Source organism: Solanum verrucosum, unplaced genomic scaffold (genome assembly GCF_900185275.1).
Source record: "Solanum verrucosum unplaced genomic scaffold, falcon-dt-bn FXZP01000278.1, whole genome shotgun sequence".
NCBI lineage: Eukaryota > Viridiplantae > Streptophyta > Magnoliopsida > Solanales > Solanaceae > Solanum > Solanum verrucosum.
Genome location: NW_026020332.1, coordinates 1,426,644 through 1,445,672, shown reverse-complemented (window position 1 = coordinate 1,445,672; position 19,029 = coordinate 1,426,644). Strand labels below are relative to the sequence as shown.

The following is a 19,029-nucleotide window of genomic DNA, read 5'->3' as shown; positions in this document are numbered from 1 at the left end:
TATACCATATAAGTTTAAGTGATTATTTATGTATATTAAAATTAAAGGATTTGTTTATATATTATGTCTAATATATTTCATCAGTATTAGGCTAGCAGATTAGTAGATCGAAAAAACGATATCTATTAGATTTTTTCCCTATTTGATTTGATTTGTTGTTTGATTTGATTTTCGGTTCCAACCAAGTGTGATGCAGTACTTGAAGTAATTGTTACTCACTTAATTAAAGATCTTGAGTTCAAATCTTGAATATGATTTTTTTTATAAGGAGTAATTTCCCCAAATAAAGTCTTACACGACACGAATTCAAATTAATCAGTCTTCAAAATGAATACTTGAACATCAAATAAATAAATAAATAGAAGTAAATTACCACCAAGACATTTCAGCTACTAGGGCACTTTCAACGGAGAAACCACTATTTTCTGTCACGACCCAAACCGTCGTGAGTGACACCCACACTAATCCTCCGGTGGGAGAACTAAAACTATAGCCCAACTAATCAACTTAACCAAAGTAATATATATTTAAAACTATGGAAGCAGGTTTAAATAACAAAAAAAATGGACTCCCCATAAACTTCAAAGGTTTAAATAAACTAGCCAAACTAATGCGGAAGAACAACCCCTAGAACCTGAAAGTTATTGTACCAAAACTCTAATAATGACAAGTCTAAGAACAAGGGGTACAAACCCTGAAACTAAACAACACCTTTAAGAAATAGTCTGAGTCCAAAAAGAGTGAACTTAAACAAGAAAGATTCATGGCAGCCTGAAAGAACTGGCTTACATTTGAATCCAATCACGCTCATTAGTCATCTAGCTGAAGTCTATCAATAGCCACCTAAAGATGCTCTGTACTCAACAAAGAAAGAGCAAGTGCAGTATCAGTACACAACCACAGTGTACTGGTAAGATCACACAACTATCCCAATAAGTGAAACACATGCAAGTAACCACAACATTATAAAACAGGCATATACCGAACATATACAATATTAGTCATCTTTTCAAGATTAATGTAGCATCTCACATTCTCAATAATACATATTGGTTATCAATTTAGAGCAACATACAGTCTTACAATATCAATCATCATTAGATATGAACGTAATCATCACAAGTAGATACACAATACAATTTAATGGTCCTCTCACAGAACCCTATTCAATGGTCCTCTCATGGAACCCACACCCAAACTGTTAGCATACCGGAACGTGGTACCCGATCCAATGTTTATGCTGGAACGTGGCAACCGATCCCATATTTATGCCGGAACGTGGCAACCGATCCAAGTTAGTGTGTCGGATCGTGACAACCGCTTATTCAATAAACCACAGTCACAATCACAATGTATATTGTCACAATCATACAACAAGAAGTGATTCATGACATACAATTATTCAATTATCCTCATTTGCGATTAGGGTGATCAATAATGCAACATTCACATACATACTACACACATGTATTATAATGAAACAATTACAAACATATATCACACAAACATGAAATCACAACTATCACCTACCTCGAATCCAAGCTTGAATCCCCTAAGGCACTTGAATCTTCCCTTTCCAGATTATTTCCACTTGTTCTAGGTCTACAAACAATTAATATACGCAAGGATCAACAATCAAAAGTCTAATTATCCGAATTATAACAAATCCAATAACCCTAGACCATACCCAAGATCTTAATACCCAATTTAGGGCTTTTTCCACCATTAGTTTCAGATCAAAACCCTCCCCAAATAGTAATTAACCAAGAATCCAAGTTCTACGGATCAAAAACGGATTAGGGGAGTAAAATCCTTACTTTTAGTGCTAGAAGAGGTGGAAAACCTTCAAGAAATAGCCCTGGGTCATTTTTTAGCTCTTAAGAATAAACTTTCACAGAAAATAACGTTTTTGGAGTTTTATTTCCGACTTAAGTCACGTGTGTCCCGCTACGGCGGACCCCATCCCCCTACAACGAGATCCCGCTACAGCTGGATGCATGGAGACAGAATGTTGAAATTTGAGTTCCAAGCCTCCATTTCACTATACACCTTCAACCCTTGACATTCAACAACTACCGGTTCACACTAAGATCATTTTCGGGAGTTCTACTCGCCCGAATTTGATTCTGTAAAGTTGTACGGGTTCCTTAACATCTTAGCTATCCACTCATGTAATCAAAATTATAATTAAATCACCCGATTGTTACCAGATATCCCTACACCTTAAAGACTCCAATTTAGTCCAAATCTGAACTAGGTTGGAAAGTTCCAAGTTACTACAAAAAAAAAAATTCGACCCAAAATTTTTCTCTGTTGATTTTTCTATAACGACGGAACCCTATCATTACATTTTCTTTTACTCAGTGATGAACTATGGTCTATAGACACCCAATTTTATAACTTATAGAATTGCATGGACAAAAGTTTGTTTTATTATACAGACGATTTATATTGGATACACTTTTATTAAAAAGTTGTGTATAAATATTTTCATCATCTAACAAATTATATATGTTTACTCTTTTGTTAAAAGTCTAAATTAATAAAATCTCAAAAAATATTTTTTTTGATGTCAAAAATGTCATATGACATAAAAAAAATTACTTCACCTATTTTTAACCCCTCCAAACCTGACCATTAAAAAAATTACTTTTCCAAAATTTCAAATCCTAATTTAATATTTTCTCATAAAAAAACTAATTTCTTCAAAAAAAATCTTTCACCATAATATTAAAAAAAAAACATAAAGAGAAATTTAAAAAGAAAGAAGTCATTTATTAAAAATAATTTACTAAACAATTAAGTATATTGTAAATAGAAGCATAATTGTCCTAAATATATAAGAAATACGTTGTCACAACTCATCATCAAAGAATATTATGCAACAAATGAGTTGTTCTTTCTTCAATTAAAATTTTGAGTTTAAATTTTAAATATAAAAATAATACTTAATACAAAATATTTTTTCTTCTGATTAAAATATAAATATCAAACATCGAAAAATATGGTCACATCGCATAAAGGACCCCTCCATTTTTGTTGGTGTGTGTCTTTTTGTACATTTTGGTAGATAGTAACTATGTCACACACCTAATTGTCGGTGGAGTCCGGGTATAGATTATTTAAATTATACATTATACAAACGATATATAATTCTATTATAGATACTTGTCTATGTATAAAAAAAAACGTTTTACAGAGTAAAATCTTTAAAATAATTTATTTAAAGAAAAAAATAAAATAAAATAATAATAATTACTATATAAGAAGAGTGAATAAATTCACTCCTCTTTCGACACGTGGCACCAAAAAAAAGGAGAGGGTTGAACATAAGTGTGAATGTGAGGGTATTTTGGGTATTTAAAAATACCCTCACATTCACACTTATCTACTAAAAAAAAATTACTATGTAATATATATAATGTATAATATATAAGTACTAGATAAGTGTGAAAGTCAGGGTATTTTGGGTATTTAAAAATACCCTCACATTCACACTTATCTACTAAAAAATATATATATAAGTAGTAGATTTAAATATATTTAAAAATAATATAAGTAATACTATACTTAGTATTACTATATAAGAAGAGTGAATAAATTCACTCCTCTTTCGACACGTGGCACCAAAAAAAAGGAGAGGGTTGAACATAAGTATGAATGTGAGGGTATTTTGGGTATTTAAAAATACCCTCACATTCACACTTATCTACTAAAAAATATATATATATAAGTAGTAGATTTAAATATATTTAAAAATAATATAAGTAATACTATACTTAGTATGCTTAAAAATAGTAAAAACTACATAAAAAGTACTACATATCATATTACAATAATTAACAATTATTTGACACTTTCAATTCTATCAATGCCATATAAATTAGGATAAAAAAGGTAACATTTATATTCAAAAATAATATAAGTAATACTATACATTACAATAATTAATAGCTTAAATATTTAAAAGTTATATAAAAAATTTAATTGACTCTCTAAATTCTATTGCTACCACATAAAATGGATTATATGATAAACATATATTGTTTGAAATTGACGAAAAATAAACTATAAATTACAATAATTAACAAAAAAAATTGTCGGCTCCAAAAAATCTATCAATTAAGAACATATATTGTTTCAAATTGACGAAAAAGAAACTATAAATTACAATAATTAACAAAAAAATTCTCTCGACTCCAACAAATCTATCAATTAATGCCACATAAATTGGGACGTGGAAAATAACATATATTCTTTAAAAATTAAGTTCAAAATGTACTATAAAATACAATAATTAACAACTTAATATAGTAAAGAGACATATAAAAAATGGTTAATATTTGAAATTTTGCATGTGCCACATAAATTAGAACAAAGAGAGTAATAAATATTATTTTCAAAATTTTGTAAAAAAAAAAAGGTACTACAAATCACAATAGCTAACAATTTAAAATATTTTTAGAATCATATAAAAATTTCAATAACTTCTCAAATTTCATAATATTACTATATAAGAAGATGGAATAACCAATATATTTATAAAAAGAAATGACATATAAAATGAAATGGACAGAGTATTAGTTTTTCAAAATGGAAAAGGACAAAACACATATAAAATTAAAAGACATATAAAAAAAATTGGTTTAACTCTCAAACATAAAAAGTAACATATGTTATTAAAAACTTTAATAAAAAGTACTATAATTTACAATAAATAATAACTTAAAATATCTACAAGACAACAAAAAAAAGACTAATTTTTGTACTGCTTGTGTCACATAAATTAGGATTGGGATGATTTTAAAATTTTAATTTTGGTTATACATTATAAAATAGCCGAAAAATTGAATGATATAATTTTTTTAAAAATAACCGAATGAATCATCCTATCGATAACCCTAATGTTACTTCTACTCTGTTTATTTTTACTTAAATTTAGAAAGATATGTTTCATTTCTACTCTCAATCTTATCGGTACATTTATTTGCTATTTGAAATTGAAATTAAAAAGACAAATGACAAATAAGTTTTTATATTAGCTCACTTATGAGCAAAATATATTATAACAATCTTTACTAATTTTATAACAATACATAAACTATACTCTCTCCGTCCCATATTAGATGGGCACTTCCAACTTTACTCGGTGATTAAGAAATCATTAATACATTGGAAGACTTCACCATTTTACCCTTTGTTTATATCAATGCACATTGAAATGAGTTACAAAAACTACACATACAATATAGGAATGGTCATATTAATTGTAGGGTAAAATGGAAAAGAATTAATTAATTCTATCCTAATTTAATAAGTGCTCAAATAATATGAAATTTTTTTTTTTAGTAAGATTCTCATCTAATATGGGACGGAGAGAGTAACAATATAACTTTATTAATGTTGGGCCCGGGCAGCGGCCCGGGCTTTCTTTACTAGTAATATATATATATAGAGAGAGAGAGAGAGTAGTGCATAGAAGCCAGTCTTAAAATGATACAAAAATAAGTGTCAACGTCTTAATAAATAATACTACACTCAACTACTAATGACTTTTTATGATATTTAGATAAAGATAAATAATAGTATAAAATAATTGGACATCAGTAAAATTAAAAGGGAAAAAAAGTTAAGAGAATAAATATAATAATCTTTCTTAGCCATAGTTTATCTAATTATTTATACAAATTGAATTTATAAAGTAACATATTATATATAATTATTTGTATTGTATACACACTATTAATATAGATAAATAAGTAATTGTATATAAGTGTTGAAATTATACAATTGATTTGTATAAAGTATTATGAGTGATAATATACCAAAAAAAATATACAACAAAAAATAAAAAAATATTTAAATATACACAAATACGTATAGATATGCACAATAAAAGGTATTAATACATATATAAATACAAAAATATATACAAATAGGATCTTTACAAATACCTGAAATTCTTTATATTAAATTTCATTAAATTGTAATCGTGATTCATAATTCTATAAAACTATAACTATATTAAATATTATACTAATAATATTTGTCAATTCACCTAATTTTTCCTAAAATTAATTAGTTCAACAAATATCAAACAGAGAAAAGGACAGTACAACAAGAGGGGGGGGGGGGGGGGGGGGTCCCAAAGGACGAAATAATTGAATCTTTGAAAAGATCCAAAAAGTTTCTTTTTTGTTTGTTTGGTTCAAACGAGATTCTAAGGTCATTTTGGACAACGAAATAATTGAATTTCTTTTTTTGGGTTAAAAAAAGATTCTAAGGTCAATTTGGATTGAATCATGATTTGAAATTTAATTTGAATACGCAACTTGGATCTTTTATGTTTTTTTTTTTTATATTAAATTCTTCAGGTTGTAAAAATTATTCAGTTTCTTTAAAGAAAATTATATAATCCTATCAAATGAGCAAATTATAATTCATACAATAAGATATTAGAATATTTTAAAACGACGCATTGATAAATCGTATGTATGCATGTTACTTCAATAAATAAATATTTATAATTATAAACTTCCAAATATATATTATTTTACTAAGATCCACTAATCAACAAGAGTAGTAACTAGTTATTTTTTGATAGAATATTTTCACATGGTACAAATAATTTCTTCATATCGATCTTTTTTGAAAAAAATTAACACAAATTCTTTATAAAATATAAAATTTATAGGTTCAAGTTTTATAATATAAATAGAATTAAATGCACACTCAAACATTGATTTAAAATTATGACTTGACGTGACCAAACGCAAGTTTGATTGGTTAGAAGTTGGTGCCATTTTTTGTTAATGGGGTGAAAGTTTGTTGTGTTGGTTGGTTGTGCGTGAGTTGTTTTATAAACAATAAGGGCATGCCATCTTGACAAATGACACCTAACATCTTTGTATTTCAAGTAAATTGAGTGAGATTTTTCCACGTTTTGTATTCTTATTTACACATAGTAGATTGCTCATCTCCTCTTGTGATGTTGGTTGATTGATTGAACCACGTTAAATCTTTGTCTTTTGGTAATTTCTCGTTTGTCTTCTTACTTACTATCTTTTGTGGTTTGCTTTGTTAGCTTCCACATGACACTTGATTATTTCGATCCTATCATGGCAAACGGTGAGAGCACATAATCAATATGAAACCAAACTTATTTGACCACGAAATATGAAAAAATTGGAAACCAGACACACCGTTTATATCGAAGAACAAAAGATACCCAAATACATAGATATATGAATAGCAGTTCAATTTACACGGAAATCTTGAAATTTACATGATTAAACAATAAGCTATAACTTTACATATTGAACTTATCAATCATAATTACAAAGCTAATTGTTCAGATATTTAAGTTTCTTGAATGAAAAGCATACTAAAAATCATCAACCTGATCATCTGAGGCCTTAATTTCACTTGTTTTTGCCTCTAAATCATCAAGATAATGTTGATATATATATGATGTGTATCCCCATAATCCCAATAACAATGAAAACACCTTCAATCCAGTCATTCTATCTTTCAAGAACACCATTGCAAAAACTGGCACAATTGAAGTTCCCAAATTGATGACCACATTAGAGAATAAAGAAGATGCCTTAAAAACCAATCCAAATGATCCAAGAGCGTATAATTGCCAAGCAATAGCAGAACAAACTAAGTTTATAACATATGACGATTTCCCTGTTCTGAATTCTCCCATTTCCTTCTCCAAATTCCTCCAATTACCGCTCGCGAAAAGCCCAGTTAACGAAGCAATCGTCACGAAAAAACCTATGAAAAACGACATTTTCATGACTTCTTTAAACGTGCTACTTTTGAATACCTTTTGAAACGCGAGTTCTGTAAATGTGAACTGTAAAGCGTAACCTAGAGACCCGAAAGTAGTAGCTGCAAATCCGATTAGCAGAGATTTCTGAGATATTTCTCCGCTATCACCTGTCTCATTCTGGAAAATAACAGCAGAGGATGATAAGGAGAGAAGCACGATGGAGTTGAGTATAATTGCAGTGATTTTTTGTCCGTTGAGGAGGAAGGAGGTGATCGCGTTGAACGCCAATTGAGAACCGGCAATTAGAGAATAAGTAGAGGCAGGAAGGTACTGTACTCCAACTGTAAATGACATAGAGTTTACTACTTGAAATAAACCAAGGAAGATGTAAACCAAAGCGCGAACAAATATAGAAGGCTGGTGAATGGTTAGTTCATCTTCATTGTGATTTTTGGTTGAAGGATAGCAAATGAAAGGCAGGAGAATTGAGAATCCAGCAGTTTGTGCCAATGTAGCAATCCATCTGGTTTGGCCACCTTGTTCATAGTATACTCTGCCCAACAGAGTGCCAGCTGCTTGACCACCAATAGTAAATAATGTGAAGATAAATATTTGAAGCCATAGTATAAATTTACTTGATTGAACACTGCTGTTATCTGCATTTTCAGATGGCTCTGTTCCCTCTGCTTCTTCAACTGTCAAATGAAACAGGGTAACATAAAAACAGAGAGATCAAAATCATAATTATGCCACGCAATTTTAATGACTCAGTTGATTAACTAAATTTTCACCTTGTTGAGAGTTCGAATGCCAGGCAATATTATTTTCTCTTCTATCCATAAACTAAATCCTTTAAAATAAACTAAAAGAATAAAACTATGTACTCTAAGGTCGAATATATTACGTCAGTATTTGGTGGAACCAACAATAATCAAACTTTTGGTACTGTTTACCTAACTTATGAGTTCTAAATTCATTTTTTAATAATAGAAAACAATGTTCTGTTCGATAGAGAGTGCAAAACATAATAAGTTAATTCTGGGCAAGACACGGAATCAATAGCATATTTAGACTATTCATAAAGATAAGGAAATTTATTCACAAGTTCTTATCCAATAATACTTCAGAAATTGGGATAGGTTTAGAGCAGGGACGGAGCTAGCAAGAGTCGAAGGGTTCATCAAGGGGTATTTCATAAGGGAGCTCAGAGATCGATTCCCCCTGTCAATTCCTGGTAACTCTAGATCTGTCAGTTTGTTGCATAGGTTTTGCTTAGTACGGTTTACATCTTCTATGTGATTTCCTAGTTATTACACAAAAACGGATTTTACCGAAGAATTACAACATAGACTTTTCAGCTACTCCACGATGGGAATTTTCTTTGAATTAAAGTTATAAAAATGGCGATGAGTTAGAAGAAGTAGAAAAATGGTATATTCACATGAACCTTATATAGTAACCAAAATCAGTGAAAGTTCCGTTTAACACTGAAAGTGGCAAAACCAGGAATTCAAGCAAGGAGATTCAAAAATCACATAATTTCTAATACCAAGGAGATTCGATAACTTATAGTATATATATGCAAATATTTTATTGTTTCCCTATCTACATAATATAATTTTTCAGCGAAACACACCTCTGAATCCGCCTCTGAACACAGAGGACAATAAATTGAGATGAGGAAGAAGAAGAAGAAGAAGAGGAGAAAACTAACAAGTGAGATGCAGCAGCTTTTCATGTGCTCCTTCCATGCTAACACGCGCCATAAAATTTGGATAACCGTTTTGGTAACTTACAGAAGCACAATGTATAATTTATAAGTCCATCAATATTTTGCTCCACTAAATTATTCTATTGCTTTTATTTGCACCACTGGGTGTATCGTCACCGTGACTAGGGATGTTCACGGTTTGGATAAGAACCGATTCAAATAGAAAAATCAAACCAAACCGATAAAATAAAACCAATTTTATTTGGGTTTGATTTGGTTTGATTTTAGATTTTTGAAAACCGGTAGTATTTGGTTTGGTTATGGTTTTATTCGAAAAATCCAAAGAAAATAATTAAACCGAACCGATGAATTATATACATATATTTTATTAATATACATACTTAATATATTGTTTTTATAAACAATTTTAAAGATCTTATATATATTTCCATTAAAATTTCTTTAAACTTTACTTATTGAAAGCAAGAATGCCCAAGGTGAAAACATTTTTCTTATTGATTTCATATATATGAGTGTCTATGACAATTCTTTGTGGAACTGAAAATGTTATTGTCTCTTCCTTCTAGGAAAATATAGTGAATTTTAAAGCTTTATTGATAGTAAATTCAGTGATCAAAAGTTCGGTAATTTAAGTCATTCTAACTATTTTTTGTCGGATTGTTGTCACTTTTTTCACATTTTGAAAGAATTGTTTCTTTTATTTTTGTGTATGGTTAATAACCGAATAACCGAACCAAACCAAACCGAAACTGATAACCACCAAACCGATAAATGTATATTATATTTGGTTTGGTTTGGTTTTGATGATTGTAAAATCGATTAAGTTGATTTGATTTTGATTTTGATCAATAACCGATCCAAACTGACATGTGAACACCCCTAACCGTGACCATTCTTAATAAAGATGACAATTGGACGGATTGAGTCAAATTTAGACAGGGTATAATGGGCCAAGATAACAAATAAGGCAACACAACAATTCAGTCCAAATTTGCTTATGTCAAACCGGGTCAGGTAATGAGTTATGAAACGGATCAAGATCCAACCCAGTCTATCTTTTTTACTAAGTTTTAATTGTATTGTTTGTGCTTCTTAAAATATTTTTGTATCTAATAAAATTATTTTTTCTTTACTATGGTTATATACAGCATATCAAATAAAAAAAACTTTGATTAGATTTCTCATAAATCAATTTGGGTTACATATCAAGTTTATCAACTCAATTTTTAATAGGTTGAAATGAGGTGAGCTAATAAATGAGTGGGTCACTTAAATGGGTTGGGTGAATTAAACTGTCGGATTTGACTTTGCCACCACTAATCCCCAGTAAGAGTTGGAAAAACTACCTAATTACACAATCCTACCATATTTACTAATTCTTCTTATAATCTGAAATAATTACATTCTATATCACTAATTAATAGTTTCATACCAAATTTTAAGTCAGATACACTTAGATACATGTTTTTAGCAACTAGATATACTGAAATAGGGAGAGGCGAATGAGAATAGGAAGAAGACAAGCGAGATTCGTATATTTATTTCAAATACATGTGAATCATTAGATATATGTATATGTATGTATTTGGGGTATCAGGTACATAAAAAAAAAAAAGGCAAGCGAGATGAGAGGGAGGCGAGCGAGATTTGTTTATGTATCCCAAATACATGTGATTAATCCACTTGGATAGAAAGGATTTCATTGTCTTTCTTCTTCAAATTACGAGTTGAGATTTGAGAAGAGTGGATAGGAAAGGGTGATGGATGACGTAAAGGAAGGCTCTATTATGCACCAACGACGGTCCCTTCTTTTTATCTTTCCCGTGCCCTACCTCATTCCTTTGCTGGCTCTTGGAGACCAAATCAGAAAGATAATTGATCAAATGAGATCGGAAAAGAAGCTAGCGAACCTAGGATCAACACCAAAATAGGGACAAAAGGGAAAAGAACGATATTTGATGTGAACAGAAGCACGAAACCCTCCCCATTCTTTGAATTTTATCAATCATATGAAAAAGAAGACATTTTTTTTCCTAATATGATCAAAAGTTATTTTTAACGTAAATTGTACATAATTTTGCCCTCATATATCCCGAGATACATTTATCTAAATGTATCTGAACACAACAAAAATTTATAAAAATCGTAACATTACAAACTAACATATATCTAAGTAATCAGCTCCTAAACTAATAAAATTTCGATAAGTTATAAGAGTGTAAAAATATCTATCTACTATGACTTTGATATCCGCGGTTAATTTCACATTTTACCTAATAAGTTTTCATTTTATTCCCAAAATGGAGGGAATATTCATATGCTAGGATGGAGTTTCTTTTTATTTTTATTGGTTTAGAAAGCATGTAGTAAGAATAGATTTAATGAAAGACAGAAACAAGTTGGGCAACAGTAAAGCATGTGGGGTACCAAAAAAAATGACATTCAACAACTACAAAATGAGGCAAGCCACTCATATGAATGTTGAGGAAAGGACAAATAAATTCATTAAATAAATATCAAATAAATTGGAGGGAGAAAATACAATAGCTCTCAAATATAAATACCATTTTAACATAATTAAAGTATTTAACACAAAAATATATAAAATTATTTCCTTGTTTAAATAATACTAACTGTATATGAATATTAATATTGTCTTTTTTGTAAATTGACATTCAAAATACTTTTTTCTTAAAACTGATCAAGTACGATATATTTGTCAAATATTAAAAAAAACACTTTTCGAATAATTGGTCAAATAAATTGTTTTTTTTTTCAAAAGTACTTTACATTAAAAAAACTTTTTGATAAAATTATTTCTCAAAATAATTAATTTATAAAAAATTGGACAAACAGGTTCTACTACATGTTCTCCATTAGGTCCTTAAATATTCTCTGCCTTACACAAACTTAAAAGAATACCTAAAGTGAATTTTATTTTAAAAATATGTGTTTGTTTATAATATTTGAACAAATTTCAACTTCAATTTAAAGTTTTAATTTAAATTTCCAACTTCAATTGTACTAATTTTATGAAAAATTTCATCTTGACTTTAAAAAAATACCTCATTCATTATTTTTACACCTTCAAATCCGACTCAAATGAAAAAAAAATAAAAAAATCCCTCAGTCATCAAATGAATTTGGGTCGGATCTTAATGAAGGAGGAATTGTTTTTTTTTTATTTTTTATATACTTAGAGAGGGTCCTCACGAGTCACGAGTAAAAAAACAAGTGAGATAATTAACCTGCCTGATATTTTGCAATTTTTTTAAATAAATTATAGGATTTTGGTTTATACAAGTAACATATTATATACAATTATTTGTATTGTATATAAACTATTAACATAGACAAATAAGTTATTGTATATGAGTGTTAAAATTATACAATTGGTTCGTATAAAGTATTGTGGGTGATAATATATCGAAAGAAATATATTTATATAGATACAAATACGTATAGATATACATAGTATAATAACAAAATTATTAACATGTATACAAATATAAAAATATATACAAATTAATATATACAAATAAAATTTATATAAACACCTGAGATTCGTTATAACAAATTCCATTAAATTATAGCCACAATTCTTAATTATATAAAATTATAGCTATATTAAATAATATACTAATAATATTTGCCAATTCACGCAATTTTTCCTAAAATTAATTAGTTCAACAAATATATGAACAGAGAAAAGGACAACACAACGTGCGGGATCCCATAGGATGAAATAATTGAATCTTTGAAAAGATCCTAAAGTTTCTTTTTTGTTTTTCGGTTCAAAATTGGACATTGGTGAATCATGATTTAAAATTTAATTTGAATATGTAATTTGGATCTTTTATGATTTATTTCAATATAAAATTCTTTCGGTTATAAAAATTATACAGTCTTATCAAATGAGCAAATTATAATTCATAAATAAGAAATTAAAATATCCTAAAACGACACATTGATAAATCGCATGTATGCATGTTCCTTTTATAAATAAATGTTTACAATTAAACTTCCAAATATGTATAATTTTACTAACATTCACAATCAATAATATTAGTAACTAGTTATTTTTTGATAGAATATTTTCACATGGTACAAACAATCTCCTCATATCGATCATAAATCTTTTTTGAAAAAAAAATCAAAACAAATTCTTTTTATAATATATAAATTTTAGGTCAAGTTTTATAGTATTTTTTTTAATTAAAAAAATCACTATTTAATATTCTGGATTATACTTTTTTTTAGGAAATATGAAATTTAAATTTAATATGATTGTCATGAAAAATGCACGCTCAATAATTGATTTAAAATTATGACTTGGCGTGACCAAATGTAAACATTGATTTGTTGTGTTGATTGGTTGTGCGTGAGTTGTTTTATAAATGATAAGGGCATGTCATCTTGAGTCTTGACAAATGACATGTAACGTATAAAATAAAAAGTCGTCCCTCAGTCTCTACCTAACAGAGTGCCAACTGCTTGGCCACCAAAAATAAAAAAATGTGAAGCCATAGTATAAATTTACTTGATTGAAAACATAAAATCAGAGAGATCTCAATCAAAATTGACTTCAAATTCTTGTTGATAAGCTATTGTGTCGGGATTCTAGTAACTCAGTTGATTGACTATTTTAATTTTAATCATTTTAAATAAACGAAAAGGATAAAACTATATACTCTAAAGTTGAATATATATATAACATAAGCAGTTCTGCAGTTGGTGGCTTCAATAATAATCAAAATTTTGGGACTGTTTACCTAACTTATGAGTATTAAATTCATTTTTCTATTCGATAGAGAGTGCAAAAAAAAATACTAGTAAATTAATTCCGGGTAAGACACGGAATGACGAGCATATTTAAATGAATAAATTGAATATTTGGACTATCCATAAAGATAAGGAAATTAATTCAGAAGTTCTTATCCAATAATACTTCAGAAATTGGGATAGATTTAGAGCAAGGGACGGAGCTAGCAAGAGTCAAATGAAATTTAAACTCAAGTAAAGATTTCAATTTCATGATTTCTTGTAATTTATCTGTTAACAAAAAGGATAAATATACGTTACTTATTAGCCGATATCTCATATACATAATTTGTGAGATAATAAAAGTAGATATATATATGCGTTAGTTTTTTAAACGAAGAATATATATCTACTCTAAGGGTGTGTTTGGTATGAAGTAAAATATTTTTCGAAAAATGTTTTCCAATTTTCTCATGTTTGGTTGGGTTAATTGTTTTGGATAATGTCTTTCAAATCAACTCATTTTCCTCAAATTGAAGGAAAATGCTTCCCTTCAAAACTTAGGGAAAACATTTTCCAAAACTCTCTTCCAACTTCAAATTACAATTTTTTTTGTTGAACAAATCAATTTAGTTTGTCCCTACCCTCAAACCAGCCCACCCTCCAAAAAAATAAAATAATTTAAAACTTGTTTTTAAAAAATATTTTTAACTTCAATTTTTTTTTACCCCACCCTCACCCCTACCCCAGCACCCTACCACCCCCCTCCAAAAAGAAAAATTACCGTAATTCATAATTATATAAACCTATAGTTATATTAAATAATATACTACTAGTATTATTTGCCAATTTACGTGATTTTTCCTAAAATTAATTAATTTAACAAATATATGAACAGAGAAAAGGACAACACAACGTGGGGTCCCAACGAAATAATTGAATCTTTGAAAAGATCCTAAAGTTTCTTTTTTGTTTTTTGGTTAAAAAAGATTCTAAAGTCAATTTGGACATAGATGAAATTTAATTTGAATATGTAATTGGGATCTTTTATGGTTTTTTTTTAATATAAAAATCTTCAAGTTGCGAAAATTGTTCAAATTATCTAAAAAAATTATACGTCTTATCAAATGAACAATTATAATTCATAAATAAGATATTAAAATATCCTAAATCGACGCATTGATAAATCACATGTATGCATGTTCCTTTTATAAATAAATGTTTACAATTATAAACTTCCAAAGATGTATAATTTTACTAAAATCATCAAGTAGTAATTAGTTATTTTTGATGAAATATTTTTACATGGTACAAACAATCTCTTCATATCAATTTTTATGAAAAAAAGGTTAAATAAATTATTTAAAATTTAAAATTATATTTTTTTAGAAAATATGAAATTTAAATTTAGAATGATTATCATGAATTAAATGCACACTCAAATATTGATTTAAAATTAGGGAAACTTTCGCAAATAGCCACTATAATAAGCTTATTATGCTCCATAACTATAGTTTGCATATTGATGGGTTGTAGCTACAATTTAAGCTGTCTCATTTGTATAATTTGCGAATAAATTTATATAATTCAATTAATTTTATATTAACTCAAAATAACGAATTTATATAATTACCAACCTTGATTTGTTGTGCCATCTTGACAAATGACATGTAACGTATAAAAAGTCGTCCCTTAGCCCCCACTTCTAGACTTCTTCTTTTTTAGCTGGGACAGTGAGGATGAGGACTACTAACAGAGGCGGACCATCTGTTAACTTCAAAAAAAAAATCATGTGTATATATGTATATATATTTTGAAAATTTGATAAAAATTAAAATATAATTAATAGCGCGCATCCATTGAAAAATAAAGAATTGTCAGTGTGTTGCTGGTACAAGTTAGAGTATCCACACCAAGACTTGGATTTGAATCCAGTTAGAGTGTTTATTTTAAGTTTATCTTAGAGCTCATATTTGAGTTAAGATAATATTGGTCCAATCTTTATATGGAAGAACAAAAGATACCCAAATACATAGCCAGAAGGCAAATCCAATATATTAACACGATTGAATAATAAGCTATAACGTTACATATTGAACTTATCCATCTGAATTACAAAGTTTCTTAAGTGAAATGCTTACTAAAAATCATCATCCTGATTATCTGAGGCAATAATTACCCTTGTTTTTGCCTCTAAATCATCCAGATAATGTTGATAGATATATGATGTATATCCCCATAATCCCAATAACAATGACAATACCTTCAACCCAGTAATTCTATCTTTCAAGAACACCATTGCAAAAATTGGCACAATTGAACCTCCAAAGTTGATGATCACATTAGAGAACAAAGAAGATGCCTTAAAAACCAATCCAAATGATCCAAGAGCGTATAATTGCCAAGCAATAGCAGAACAAACCAAGTTTATAACATATGACGATTTACCTGTTCTGTATTCTCCCATTTCCTTCTCCAAATCCCTCCAATTACCGCTCGCGAAAAGCCCAGTTAACGAAGCAATCGTCGTGAAAAACCCGATGAAAAAGGACATTTGCAGGACTTCTTTTAACGTGCTACTTTTGAATACCTTTTGGAAAGCGAGTTCTGTTAATGAGAACTGTAAAGCGTAACCTAAGGACCCGAATGTAGTAACTGTAAATCCGATTAGCAGAGATTTCTGAGATATTTCTCCGCTATCATCTGTCTCATTCTGGAAAATAACAGCAGAGGATGAAAAGGAGAGAAGCACGATGGAGTTGAGTATAATTGCTGTGATTTTTTGTCCGTTGAGGAGGAAGGAGGTGATCGCGTTGAACGCCAATTGAGTACCGGAAATTAGAGAATAAGTTGAGGCCGGAAGGTATTGTACTCCAACTGTAAATGACATAGAGTTTGCTACTTGAAATAAACCAAGGAAGATGTAAACCGAAGCGCGAACAAATATAGAAGGCTGGTGAATGATTAGGTCTTGTTCATTGTGATTTTTGGTTGAAGGATAGCAAATGAAAGGCAGGAGAATTGAGAATCCAGCAGTTTGTGCTAATGTAGCAATCCATCTGCTTTTGCCACCTTGTTCATAGTATACTCTACCCAACAGAGTGCCAACTGCTTGGCCACCAAGAATAAAGAATGTGAAGATAAATATCTGAAGCCAAAGTATAAATTTACTTGATTGAACACTGCTGTTATCTGCATTTTCAGATGACTCTGTCCTTTCTGCTTCTTCAACTGTCAAATGAAACAGGGGTACTTATAAACAGAGAGATCTCAATCAAAACTGACTTCAAATTCTTGTTAATAATCAATTGTATCGGAATCGTAATAGCTCAGTTGATTGACTAACTAAATTGATCCATTTTAAAATCTCCAGGTATTATTATTTTCTCATCCATCCATAAAAAAAAACTAAATCATTTTAAATAAACGAAAAGAATAAACCTATATACTCTAAAGTTGAAAATATATAACATCAGCATTTGGTAGCTTCAAGAATAATTTAACTTCTGGTACCGTTTAGCTAACTTATGAGTATTAAATTAATTTTCTTAAAAAAAAGTACTAGTAAATTAATTCTGGGTAAGACATAGAATGAAGAGCATATTTAAAATATCTGGACTATTCATAAAGATAAGAAAATCTATTCAGAAGTTCTTATCCAGTAATACTTCAGAAATCTGATTAGATTTAGAGCAAGGAGAGCCAGCAAGAGCCGAGGGGTTCATCAGGTGTAATTTCAGAAAGGAGCTCAGGGATCGATTCCCCTGTCAATTCCTGATAACTCTAGATCTGTCAGTTTGTTGCATACGCTTTGCCTAGTACGGTTTACATCTCTTCTATGTGATTTGCTAGTTATTACACAGAAACAGGTTTTACGGAAGAATTGCAATATACAACGTAGACTTTTCAGTTACTCCACGATAGGAATTCTCCTTGAATTAAAGTTTGAAAGTGGCGAGGAATTAGAAGAAGAAGAAGAAAACTGGTATATTCATGACCACAGTAACCAAACTCAGTGAAAGTTCCATTTTGCTTTATAAATTTATAGAGGCGGTAATACCATGCCTAATTTAACACTGAAAGTGGCAAAACCAGGAATTTAAGCAAGGAGATTCGAAAAACACACAAAAATTCTCATAAATTATTTTTTTCGTATCTGCATAGTATAATTTTCAACGAAACACAGCTCCGACTCCGCCTCTGTACAGTGATGACAATAAATTGAGATGAGGAAGAAGAGAACTAACAAGTGAGATGCAGCAGCTTTTCATTTGCTCCTTCCATGCTAACACGCGCCTTAAAATTTGGATAACTGCTTTCTTCTCTTATTGATCTATATTATATATACTAGAAATGGGACCCCGTGCCAGCACGGGCCCAATATATATTATTTCTTTATTTAAATTTATGTCATATTATGGAATTTGAGAAGTTATTGAAATTTTTACATGATTTTAAAAATATTTTAAATTTTTAGCTATTGTGATTTGTAGTACTTTTTTTTAACATAATTTTGAAAATAATATTTATTACTCTGTTTGTTCTAATTTATGTGGCACACGTAGAATTTCAAATATTAACCATTTTTTATATGTCTCTTTAATATATTAAGTTCTTAATTATTATTTTATAGTACATTTTGAACAAATTTTTTTAATAATATATGTTATTTGCCATGTCCCAATTTATGTGGCATTAATTGATAGATTTGTTGGAGTCGAGATATTTATTTTGTTAATTATTGTAATTTATAATT

At 29.2% G+C, this 19,029-nt stretch overlaps 2 protein-coding genes across 2 annotated transcripts; both read right to left on the bottom strand.

Moving 5' to 3' along the window:
- Positions 1 to 7,384: 7,384 nt before the first annotated feature.
- Positions 7,385 to 9,568, bottom strand: LOC125836417 (probable purine permease 10). The gene is made up of 2 exons (XM_049515587.1): positions 9,495 to 9,568; positions 7,385 to 8,475 (listed from the first exon to the last, which is right to left on the bottom strand). The coding sequence occupies exons 1-2, from the start codon at positions 9,544 to 9,546 to the stop codon at positions 7,385 to 7,387; spliced, it is 1,143 nt and encodes a 380-aa protein (XP_049371544.1). The 5' UTR covers positions 9,547 to 9,568.
- A 6,736-nt stretch (positions 9,569 to 16,304) lies between these two features.
- LOC125836360 (probable purine permease 10) lies at positions 16,305 to 18,557 on the bottom strand. Its single transcript, XM_049515536.1, has 2 exons — positions 18,521 to 18,557; positions 16,305 to 17,504 (listed from the first exon to the last, which is right to left on the bottom strand). Exons 1-2 carry the CDS (start codon positions 18,555 to 18,557, stop codon positions 16,414 to 16,416), a joined length of 1,128 nt encoding a protein of 375 aa, XP_049371493.1. The 3' UTR covers positions 16,305 to 16,413.
- Positions 18,558 to 19,029: the final 472 nt, after the last annotated feature.